The 13,412-nt window shown below is 39.1% G+C and overlaps 1 protein-coding gene across 1 annotated transcript; it reads left to right on the forward strand.

Annotated features, from left to right (window-relative positions):
- Positions 1-994, forward strand: LOC141301416 (uncharacterized protein CXorf38 homolog). Its single transcript, XM_073831648.1, is given in 5 exon segments — positions 1-117; positions 267-419; positions 546-719; positions 808-833; positions 835-994. Coding segments are annotated over 5 exon segments (630 nt in total).
- The last annotated feature ends 12,418 nt before the right edge of the window (positions 995-13,412 follow it).

Raw genomic sequence — 13,412 nt, forward strand, 5'->3', positions numbered from 1 at the left:
ATGCCACGTGGTCACAGACAACATTGCAAGTTTGAGCAGTTTGACATTGCTGCCATCCTGAACTTAATGAATTTCTGTAAACATTTTAAGAACAAATCAGAACAATGTGTGAGCAATGTAAGTATTCTGAACAGGAACTATCCTGTATTTCCCTTCAAAATCAATTTTTCAACATTTCATCATTCAGAACCTCTATGTGTGTGATAAAACTTGCTATATGCTATGAATGTGACACATTTTACACTTATTTCTTTTTAACAATTCAGGTAATAGCTGTATGGAATAGTGTAATGCATTCACCTGACTTAAAAGTGAGCAATGAGGACATGAAAAAGCATCACAGAACGCTCTTGCAGCTGGCCGAGAAGCTTGTACCTCTTGTTCCAGAAATGAAAGACTTGGAAGGGGAGATAACACAGGTGGATGAAAAATGACTAATAATATTATTGTTAATAGCAATTAGGATAATGTTGCTTTTCAATATAATTGCATTATTTATCATTTAATTAAGTACTTAACCAAAAGTTTTTCAATTTCCTGTAAAGTTTAAAACCATCTTGGACAATAAATTCAATCAAGCCCTGAGTGAGGTAGATGGCCAACAGGAAGATTTCCAGACTGTGAAAGACCGCCAGAAAGTTCTGGATTGTGAGCAGAAAGCCTTGAAAGACAAGGTTGAAGACTTTATCTCACGCATTGAGGGGAACCAAGATAAAAATGTGAAAGTAAGTACAGTAGATCAACCCTAAATTGTTATGCAGTTAAGTGTGAACTGCATCAAGTTTGATTTGATGACTTCATGTTAAGGAAATATCTCAGGACATGAAGAGTTTACTTCCTGGACCAAAATAAAGATATCCTGGAGACCCTGGGTCCTAAAGTCAACAAACTTAAAGACATGCATGCAAAAGTTGATCAACATGAGGAGCAGATCAACAACCTGACAGGCAGAGTGGACCGACTGGAGAAAGTAAAACATGGTAAGAAGATCTGAGAAGGAAATAGTACCTTTAGTATCTATGTGTCAAATCAACCAAATTTCAAAGATGTATAGTGGTGAAAGCCGAAATATTAAATGTCATGGATGAATATTTTTAAAATAAAGATCAGCTGTATTCAAAGTGACAAACATTTGGTTTTCAACTACTCAAAAATGGGTAATATTTCACAAACTAGACTTAACCATATAGGGCCTTAAAAAATAAGATTAAAAAAAAAAACATTTGTTAAAGGAACACTCCACTTTTTTTGGAAATAGGCTCATTCTCCAACTTCCCCCGAGTTAATAAGTTGAGTTTTACGGTTTTGAAATCCATTCAGCCGTTCTCCTGTTCTGGTGATATCACTTTAAACATAGCTTAGCATAGATCATTGAATCCTTTTAGACCAATAGCATCACATTCAAAAATGACCAACGAGTTTTGCTATTTGTCCTATTTAAAACGTGACTCTTCTGTAGTTATATCGTGTACTAATACCGGCAGAAAATGTAAAGCTGCGATTTTCTATAGGTTGATAAGTTTAGGAACTACACTTCCATTCCGGCGTAATAGTCAAGGAAGTTTGCTGCCGTAAAATGGCCAAAGCAGTAATATCACCTGAGCCTATTTCCAAAAAAAGTGGAGTGTTCCTTTAACAACTAGAATCTAAAATCATATTATAATACTTAATACTTCTTGAGTTAGGCATGCAAAATTTTGAAACCGAATATTTTTGGCATTAAGGTGTTCAATACAGTTGTTTTGACACAAGGAAATTTCTCACGTATACCCATATTTGGTCTTCCCGTCATTAGTGTTATTCCCTGAACCTGTCTTTGTAAGTAGCACCCCTTTATTAGATTCTTTGGTTTCAGAGTTCCTTGTCTGGCTTTGAGGTTACAGTGTGTGCGTGTGTATATCTCTGCCTTTCCTGCCTGTGGATTACCCTGCCTGTGGATTATAATTAAAGAACTTTGCTTTGAATCTTCCTCAGCTAAAATGATTGATTCATTATCATTTTTTCATCATCATTTAGCATCAACATCATTTTATATTTTGACATTTCAGGAAGCACCTTCTTTGGTATAGTGACTGTGGATCTCAATCAAGAAGTTGTCTCTCATAGATGCTCTTCAAAGGAAGAAGCGACTGAAGCAGCTTATAAGGTTTTATGGGAATGTTTTTGCAACAGTGCTCCAGTAGAGGGTAAAATACAAATCTTAAGATTTAACGGAAAGCCAAACAATGTTGCATGTAAAGTGTTTTAAAATAATATTAAATAAAAAAAAACATATACCGTTAAATACAAACAAAGTTTGCATGTAATGTTTTTGGAAATAAAAATACAATTCTTTAATGGACAAGAACGCTCTCTAAAATACATCTAAAAAATTTGTTTTAAAAATTGTTTTAGGGTTAAAATGATTTTTCTGAATAGCACAATAAACCTGGTTTTCTTTTTGCTGCAACAGGTCAGACAGACAAGTCAGGGATGAATATTTCGAAACAAATGGCTTCCCAGAAAGAGTTGACAACACAACTGTCAGCAAGTGTAAACTCTTTTGGCCTTTCACTTTTCTTGACAAAGGTAACTGCACTTATACTCTTAGTAATTGGTTAAACATCCATTATCTTCTTTTCACAAAAGTTTTCTGTTGATTTCCAAGCTGGTGTTTGCTGATCTTTTAGTTTTCATTTCTTAGTTGGCTCCAACAGGAAGAAACAGGAACATCTAGAACAGTCACAATTTATCAGTACGACATCAGGTGCGTTCAAGTCACTTTGGTCGGAACAAGGTATTTTTCTACATAAAAGTCAACTCTACATCTACAAAATGATGAATAAAGAATGTGCATCCTTGTGTTTTTTTTATACCTGTTTTTATTCAATTTATGAAGGTGATCATTATATATTATATGGTAATTATACAATAATATAATATTTTGTTTATGTATGTTTATGTATATGTAACTTATATAGTTTTATTGTACATTACAAAAAATAATCATTTTGTTCATTTCAACAAATTTACAGTCAGTACAGAGACTTCATATCTATATAGTCTTTGGCTGCATCCATTGCATCTGAAACATTGTTCACTGACATGTCCCCAACTCATGTTTCCCACTCACAATAATGACTTTGTGGCTGGGTTCATGTGCGTTCAACTCGTAAATATGATGTATCAGACATGACTTGAACGCACCTTGAACCGTGCCTTTTGTACAGTCTTTTACAGTTAACCAAACAAAAGTAATGTCAGGTTTGTGCAACAAATTTTCAACAATTTTTAACACTTACAAAACAGTACCATGGTATTACCATGGTTTTTTTTTTGCACATTTTTTTGCATTTTTTTAAACATGTATCATAGAAATATCTTAGTTTTCTTAAGGTTAACATGATTTTCTGAATAACACAATGAAGCTGGTTTTCTTTCCTGCTGCAATAGGTCGAAAGACATACAAGTCAGAGACGATGGAATATTTTAAAACAAATGGCTTCCCAGAACCAGAAGAGTTTGTTGATGATGAAAACATCTGCAAGCTCAAACTCATCGGCTCTTTACTTTTTGTGACAAAGGTGATTGCAATTCCCTTTCAGTCGTTCACTCCAACGTTGAGTGTACAACACTAGCCCAAACACCTCTGACATCATTGAGAAAAGGCCAATGAAATTGGGTGTGCAGAATTTGCATAGCTGGCCATGCCCCTGACATCCAGGTATAAATAGGCCAGCGCAGCATCTGCTCACTCGTTCTGTTTTTCGGAGCCAAATGCAGCGTCTCTGCGTGAGAAGCAGCTTCATTCACGGATTCATGGCACAGGCCTCTCCTTCTCATACACAGATAAGCGTCCCTTCAATGTGATTTTTAAGAGCAATTTCTATAGAGTAGTTCTCTAAAAGAGCTTCACAGATGGAACTGTGTGTCGACAAACATGCCTTTTCATCCGTACCCTTCTGGATGCGAGTTTTACTTCTCTCCTAATGATCTGCACGAGTGCTGTATTCAGTGTTTGGGCCATGCCCAGACAGCGCTCGTAGATGGTTCACATGTCCCAAATGCGAGGACAGGACCATGGGCACATTGTGCTCATGAATGCGTTCTTTTCCGAAAGACCACGAGTCAACTCGACAGCTTTAAGCTCTGGTCCTTCTACCTCTGTGTATGAGGCCACAGTGATGTGCCATGTGTCATGTCCACAATTGGCAATTGACTGGCAGACTCTCACATTGTCATACAACCCTGAGCCTGGATATGTGCCCAAGGTTCCCACCACCCCCTTCAGGGATCAGGTGGTAACTTTGCAAGCCATCCCTTCCCAGGAAAGGGGACTCCAACCTGTCCCTGTTATGCCCAGTGCATGCCATGCACGTTCATAATGAGTTTTAGATGTTCCAGACAGCTTTTTGTCTGCTTTGGGGAACAGCAGAAGGGGAACACTGTCTCCAAACAGATGATCTGCCACTGAATTGTGGATGTGATCCGAAGAGCCTATTAGGCCGGAGGTTGACCCTGCCCACTGGGAGTGAGAGCTCACTCGACTAGGGGCATGGCTGCTTCAGCAGACTTGACGTATGGTGCCTTCCTAGCAGACATCTGTAGAGCTGCGAGCTGGGCTAAACCCAATACCTTTGCCAGATTCTACCATCTGTGGATGGAACCAGCCTCTTTCAGAATCTTGAACGCAGGCTGGAGACTGGTTCAAGCACTAAGTAAAGTTTGGCTGAGGAATTCGCTATTAGAAATTATTATGAGGTAGGTTTCCTCAGTTTAAACTCTTGTATTGAGTTTGGGCTGGACATTTAGTGGCTACTCTTGCAGCCCCATGTGTGTATTCTCCACTGTCATGCTCTGTAGGCTCAGTGTTTCCCCTAGACAGACATTCGATCTGTCACAGTGTTCTGTATTTGGGAGTTCTCCCCTTACGGAGCAACTCCAAACTTCCTCTGAGTGGTTTGAGACCCTTCATGAATCCTCAGAAAAGAAAGAGTGAGCAAATCCTGCACTGACCTATTTATACCCATGGCCAGCTAATTTCTGCACACCCAATTTCATTGGCCTTTTCTTAATGATGTTAAAGGTGTTTGGGCTCCCAAAAGCAATCCCTAGTGTTGTACACTCGACACAACGTCTCCATTCCCTCCATCAGGAAATGAGGGTTACCATACATAACAAAGGCGTTCTACTGTCATTGATTAAACATCATTTATCTTACTTTAAATAAATATGTTGATTTCCAGGCTGTTTGCTGATGTTTAGTTTGTATTTCTTACATTTCTTAGATGGCTCCCCCAAGAAGAAACAGGCGGAGCAACAGGCCGCTAAAGTTGCTCTGCGGCATCTATCAGTCATCCTCAGCTGTCCTCCAATATCAGATACTGAGAAGAACTTCAAAGGTCTTCTGAAGGAGTGTCTAGAGACACTGAGACTGACTCATGTCTATGGAGCTACAACTGCTGCAGAATCTATCAATCAGGCAGCAGTGAAAGAACATTCGAATGTGAAGTCTCTAAAGGAAAGATTGTCAAAGAGTCGGACAAACTTTATTCTCCAACATATCCCCCAGGTTGAAATCTCGCTGCCCAATTTGTGGTCTTCAGCAGACAAGCTGAATACCTCACAGAGGGAAGAGCCCTGCATTGACTGCACAGGTAAGGAGCATATATATAAAAGATGATGTGCTACTGCAATGGACACAAGAAGGGAGCACTAATGGTACACTGTATAATTAAACGACAAGTTTTGTATGTTGTATGTTGTATCCACTTATACATCTTTGTGTATTTTACAGATATCGATGAGCTGTTTAATGTATATAATCTCAAGCCACCACACGTTAAAGTGGGGAAAATGGCATTTGAACAGAATTTCAAATGTACTGTGACAGTCGACCTGGAAAACTACAACTGTGCTAACAAACGACAAGGTTACAACTCCAAGAAAGAAGCCATTAGAAAAACCTACCTGTTACTCGGACATGCATTGGCAATTTTGGATCCGAGCAGTGGTTTGTTTTTTGTTTATCTATTTTTATTGCTATACAGTATATTTGTTCCTTCAGTAATGCTTTAAATAGTGCTCATTATCTGTATTTCAAGATGAAAAGATGTCCAGTGCGCTGGTGAAGGAGCACTTTTCTCAGAGGTCTCTTACTCCTCCTCAAGAAGATGCTGAAGAATCTGAAAAGCTATTTTACTGCTCACTAAAGAATATAACTTATGATGTGAAGTATGAGGGACAAGGTTAGTATAAGTGTCTTATTTTATTCATAAAGACTGATGAAACTGCATGCATCTTGTGGAAGAACACTCTCTGTTCTCTCTGTTTATGTCTATGAAGAGTCACGCAGTTACTGTGCTACTCCGCAGTGGTTCCACCAGTACCAGTCTGAAATAGTCTGAATATAAAAACTGTAAGTGTAATGTAGTAATTCAGGATAAGCCATAAACATGGTTTGGAAAATGGATTCATCATGTACTCGCTTGTTTTATAATTTTTGTACATTTTAAACACAAAAAAGTTATGGACTGCAGCTTTAAAGTTACTTGTTTTTCAAGGTCAATGACATATAAGTGTGTCCAAGACAAAGAAACAAATACTTATAATCTTTTAAAAATCCTGTTTAAAATGTATGTCCAAAGTTCAGCAATGTACTCTTTGTATTTGTGTTCGTTTTATTTGGCTTTAAAAAAAACTTTTATACCATTTTTAACAAAAAAATTCTTGTGGTGTAAGCATCCAACACATTTTCTTTATATCTTAAATACATATACAAGACCATTATTGTCCCCATAAAGTTTTAAAATTTAAGGGAAAAGTTGTTTCTTTTTATCATAAATAATATACAAATTCATAAAAATTAAATACCTGTATATATGCCATTGTGTTTAAATATGAAATGGTCTTTTTTAGCGTTTTCAGATGTTGAAGCCAAGTTACTTGCTCTCCAAAAAGCCCTTAGTTCACTATCACCACTCTTTGGTTATCCTTCACTATCTGGAGCTGATACTCCTGAAGGGGTGCAAAATCAGCTAAGCTCCATGCTGAAGAGGGGCCATCAGAGAGAGCCTGTCATTGACCTGAGGTCTGAGGAACGGGCCTTTATCCAGCTGTCTTTCTGTGACTACACACTGACCTGCACATGTCAAAGAAAGAAGAAAGCAGCTCGAAATCACCTAAGTGAACGTATACTGGGTCTGCTGGGGGTAAAGCCAGGTCAGAGCCACTAAACACTTTTTCACACTTGGCATGTTTGCTCTGGTCTAAATCCAAGTGCAATTGTTCTCGCTGCCATTAAATTTTCTAATAAAGTATGGTCCCATAAACATTCTTAGAACGTTCTGGGAAAGTTACTGGGCAACTTCCTAAACACCAGTGGGGACGTTCTGAGAAAGTTCTAATAGAAATAGATTTTTTTTTTAATTACTCTTACAGGAGAAATCAGTCCATCTTTGAGAAACAGTGTAGATGAGTGGTTCATAAAGCAGAAGCTGTCACGGCCAGTGTTTGAGAACACAGTAGAGCCACATGGAGCAACAGCTACTTTCTCTGTCCAGTTAACCTGCTGCAGTCCAGGTGAGTTCATATCATCTCACATATATACTCACAATACAATAAATGTTAAAAAAATAAAAATATTTTAATCATATAATCCCACATGGAAAGAACCTATATGAGGATATATGCGCATATATGAAACCTATATGCAGTATATATGCACATATATGATAATATATATGCGTATATATGCCACATATAGGCAAAATTGAGGTGCATATATGTGCATATACAGGCCATATAGGTCTCCTGTATTGCTTCTTTATATCCACATATAAGCCCTATATGTACATACAAGCCCACATGGAAAGAACCTATATGAGGATATATGTGCATATATGTACGCATATATGTCACATATATTAAAAACCTATATCAAAACCTATATTAAAACATATATGTTTATATAGGTTCTTTCCGTGTGGGATGTTTAATACATATTTTATATTATCTATAAATTACCATTTAAATATCTCTCTCTCTCTCTCTCTCTCTCTCTCTCTCTCTCTCTATATATATATATATATATATATATATATATATATATCTCTATCTAGTAATGTGGTTTATTAGCTTAACAGTAGACTGTGTACTGTTACTTCATTGTATTGTTTGAATTTAAAATTATGTGTGTAATATTAAATTTTAAAGCACTAGGCTACTGAAAATCATGTGTTGAATTTTTGATTTCTAGGCTGGGAAGACAGACAGGAAACAGCAAAGACAAAGCTGATTCAAGAGCTCAATCACAGATTTCAGTTTCTGGCTGATGAATAGAATTATTATTATAATTTTTTTAATTATACAACTTTTTTTATTATTATATTTTTTATTATTTATCCCCCTCCCCCCAAATCATGCATATATGTTTGTTAAAAATAGACATCTTGCAGACGTATGTGTGCTATGTGGGATGTTGCAAGCTAATGAAGATCAAGAAAATGCAACCACCTGAGGAATTAATGATTCTGATTAAATTGAGTAAAGGACTTCACTGTCCTCTCTTACCAAGTTCACGAAAACATTCTCATTTGTAGCATTTTATGCAAATTGCACACTTATGTTATATTTCTGACGATATCACTTCATGCAACATGCACAGCCATTAAACATCAAACATTAACAGAAGTGAGATTCAGGGGTGTCATTGGTAGATATACTTTTGAGAGACCAGCTACATACATTTACAAGTTTATATAGCAACAGTTTGGAAGGCCAAGTGAAGGTATTCATTCCCTTCCTGACTGCAGAGAATAATGGACTATTAACATTTACTTGTATCACAACATTGCTGTATTACTATAGCAGTGTTATCTTCATACTATCATGCTGTCGTATTATCTTACAGCAGTGTTATCCTCATACTATAATACTGTCATTTGTGACCCTGGACCACAAAACCAGGCATAAGTCGCATGGGTATGTTGCTAGCAATAGCCAACAATACATTACCTGGGACAAAATGATCTATTCATCTTTTAGGCCAAAAATCATTAGGATATTAGTTAAACAATGTTCCATGGCGATAATTATCAGAATTATACAACTTGGCACAAGCTGATTGGTCTGTAATCAACCAATGAGCTTGCAGCCTTACGTTTCAATGGCTGGGAGCATTCACTTGGACATTTCACAGCGTGCTTTCAGAGTTCCTCTGAAACCCTCCACCTTCCCCAGCCCCACTTGTATAGAGCTGCTATGGGCTATTTTATGCTATTTGTGCAGCAGCAGTATGTCTTAAATGCTCATAGCACCATATCGCCATATGCTTTGGCAGTAGCAAGTTCATGTACTTGCTTGCAGCAGCAATAATCTACAACTACAGCAATAACTAAAAGCAGCAGCAATTCAGCAGCGTACCGGATCTATTCTACCAAGACCAAATACATTAACATTGTCATTTCCATTACCATGCTAAACTTTTCAGAGAGTTGTCATGACAGAACTTCATTTGGACAACTTTAAAGGCGATTTTTTCAATATTTTGATTTTTATTGCACCCTCTAATACTAGATTTTCAAATTGTTTTATCTCAGACAAATATTGTCCTAACAAACCATACATCATTAGAAAGCTATATAAATCTTAATTTCAAAATATCAACCCTTATGACTAGTTTTGTGGTCCAGTGTAAAACAATCTTACAACAGTGTTATCCTCATACTATCATGCTGTCATATTATCTTTTGGCAGCGTTATTTTTGTACACCAAGAGAAGCTGAGTATAGTGATCATTTCAGTTTTGTCTGTATTATTTTTTCTTCACTGAAATTACAATACCACAATAAAAAAAGTTTTTAAAAATCGGAAACTGTGAACTGTGACTCTTCAGCATGGAGCTTGCTTAAAAAGAAGAAAATCTTCCTGCTAGCTACAGTGGACATAATAATAAAGCAAAGCATTCGTGGAGAGGTGTGTTTGTTGCAGATGACGGCTGTGTGGACACAGCAAAGGAATCAAGTCAGCATGGACCTAATCAAAAGTGAACTAGGAGTGGAGGCCACAGCATGGCAACTCTCTAAAATGAGGCCTAGCTACACCCCACACTCAGGACATCTTGTAAGGAGGCTCACAGAGAGCATACAAATCACAGATGCTGTCCTTGGTTCTTGAAGCTCTTGTCAAGTGGATGACTCAATAAACAACTCTCTATAGCAAAAGGGGGCCTGATGACACCCACAGTAGATGGCCGAGCTCTAGAAGTAGAGCTCTAGGAATAGAGGCCTTAGTTTTCTATGAAGAAGGTTAATTATATTAGCTAATAGTATTTATTATAGGGTACAGAGACACTTTCTGCTTTTTCATGACTACCAAAAAAAAACTAGCACAAACTTTTGTGTGCTAAAATATCATAAATTGATAATAGCCATAGGTAGTTTATATTTTCCACAATGATTTGATAAACATAAGGTGCACACCCACTATATAAATAACCATTTATTGCAAATGTGAAACATTGAAAAATTACAGTTGTGCTACATTTTTTTTTAAATTCAGATTTCTTTATTTAATTCAGATTCAAGAAAATAGGGACAAATATTTAACACTATAGAAAAGATATGGCAAACAGTACAAATGTAAACATAACAGTAAACTGAGGACGATACAATATACAAACAAACAAACATACAAAGCATCACTCAAAACTTTCTGCATTTTTACATTTTCAGTCATTATGTATGAATTATAAGCTTGTTTCCTTAGGAACCTAAAATGTTCCCATAAGGCAGTGGTTCTCAAACTTTGTCGCGCCCCCCTTTCAACCTATAAAAAAAAAAAAAAAAAAAAAAAAAAAATCAGGTAGTCAAGGAGCAGGTGACTAGCAAGAAGGATGATGGGAAATGTAGTTGTGACTAGGTGACAGAACTGGTGACCATGACAGTACCTCCCCCTCCCGGAAGGCGCGTCCCGCACCATAACAGATCCACCAAGGCCATGACGGATCAGTGAGCTTGGAAGGCCATGGTGGAGCAGACAGCCCAGGAGGCCACGGCGGATCTGGGAGCTCGGGAGGCCATGGCGGAGCAGACAGCCCAGGAGGCCATGGCGGATCAGGGAGCCATGGCTGGATGGGCTCCATGCCATGGCCTTGGCCTCAGCACTCGGCCCAGGCAAAGTGGCCATGAGCATATGCCCCCCCCCCCCCCCCCCCCCCCCCCCCAAAAAAATTTTCTTGGGGTAATTTAAGAGTTTTGAAGGGCCTTCTGGCAGAGCCAGCCCTGGAGGGAGCTCTGGAGGAAGCTCTGGAGGAGCGGGCTCTGGAAGGCTGGGCGGAACCAGCAGAGACTCTGGAAGGCTGGCCGGAACCAGCGGAGCCAGCGGAGACTCTGGAAGGCTGGGCTGAACCAGCGGAGACTCTGGAAGGCTGGGCGGAACCAGCGGAGGCTCAGGAGGGCTGGACAGGACCAGCGGAGACATTATTAGATTGCACTCAGGAGTAGAAGTCAACTCTGGATGGGGTTTGGAGACAGGAGTGAAGTCTGGCTTGAATTTAGGGACTGGAGTCGGTTCTGGGCTCCAAGACATTCCCTCATATTCCACAAGTATTCCCAGGGTTACATCTGCAACAACCTTTTCTGAATTAGACTCTGGAATTGCGATCTCATCCACTGGGATAGACTTTGGGGCTAAAGTGGGCTCTGAAAAATAAACTGACGGTACTAGGAGTACTGGAGGGACTTGGGGTGTCAGCAAATGAGTTACACCGGCATTCTCATCGACCTCACTCACCATGAAGGATGATCCATCTAGCAAAAGAACATGATCGATATATTGTGCTAGGGTACCGGTGATTGTTGCTGCTGGTGCTTGGAGGAAAAGTGAATCATCCAGACCACTCCAGAACACAGACTTTAAATGTCCCATCATTCCAAGGTACCTGGTGGGCAAGCGAGAGGAACTCATCAACATAAACCTCAATTGGACGGCCATCTTGGGTTAGAGAGAGGATTTGCTTGGTCGGATCAAAAATGGAGCTCATGATGCTGTTATCTGTTGGGTCTGGTCTTCTGTCAGGATTACACAGACCAGAGAGAGATGAATTACATTCCAAACAGGCTTTATTGAATACAACAGCATCGATCAGGGAATAGAAGATCAGATAAAGATGGGAGATGGAGCAGGAGGAACATCAAACAGGTGAACAGCCACACACACACACACACACACACACACACACACACACACGCACACGCACACGCACACGCACACGCACACGCACACGCACACACGCACACACACACACACGCACACACACACACACGCACACACACACACACACACACACACACACACACACACACACACACACACGTTTAGAGGACTGGATGAAGAAATTATCACTTTCCTTTCATTTCTTGTAGCAAGATTGCCCAATCCTTGGAGATGGAGACACAGAGCTGATGACTGAAGACAAGGAACTGGATGGTGGAGATCAGAGATAGGAGAAATGGGGGTACAAACAAACAACAGGCAAGTAGACTTCAGGTGAGTAACAATCCAAGGGAAAGATCTGAAAGGTCTTAGACAAGACTAGACAAAGTGTGTGTGTGGTGAGTCCTTTAAACCAGTACAGGTGGAATGAGAGACAGCTGGTGATTGTAACAGGATGATTGGTGACAAGGAGCAGGTGAGTAGCAAGAGGGATGATGGGAAATGTAGTTGTGACTAGGTGACAGAACTGGTGACCATGACACTAGTTGAGCGTTGCAACATCTCTGCTGGACACGACAAAGCGACAGTTGCAAATCATTTTAACTTTGAAGCCGAGAGCAAATACCTCTTCATATTTTCTGCATTGAGCTTTTGAAAGACCAGCACCTGCCTGGGTTTGTGTGAATTCATCTATGGTTTTCTATGGTGTTACAACTGTAATCACTTTACCATCTTGTATATTTCTTAAAATGTTATGGTATCCTTTTAACAATCATGTTCAAAAATATGTCCATTAATAATAGACACACAAATATTATTGTTTTAACATGCATGTGTGCATGTGTGTAAATGTGACTTATCATAACACTCTACAACAATGTACAACAATATAAAATATGTCTATTTTTAGAGCACAGAGTAACGTTTGCAATGACATATGTTAAAGCTTAACATTCATAAAAGAGCAATAAGCTACCCAACAAACAGGGGACGTCCCCGGACGTTGCGAACGTCCGTTTAGGTCCGCAGTACATCCGCTTTATAAAGTTCGCTGACGGACGTTCGGAGGACATCCGGATTTGTTCTGATTTGTAACGTTCTCTGGCGGACGTTTTTGGGGAAGTCCGCATTTAGTCCACTTTGTAACGTCCTCAGAACGTCTGCCAGCGAACATTACAAAGTGGACTAAATGCGGATGTCCCCAAAAAAGTCTGCCA

This window comes from Garra rufa, chromosome 25 (genome assembly GCF_049309525.1).
Source record: "Garra rufa chromosome 25, GarRuf1.0, whole genome shotgun sequence".
Lineage (NCBI taxonomy): Eukaryota > Metazoa > Chordata > Actinopteri > Cypriniformes > Cyprinidae > Garra > Garra rufa.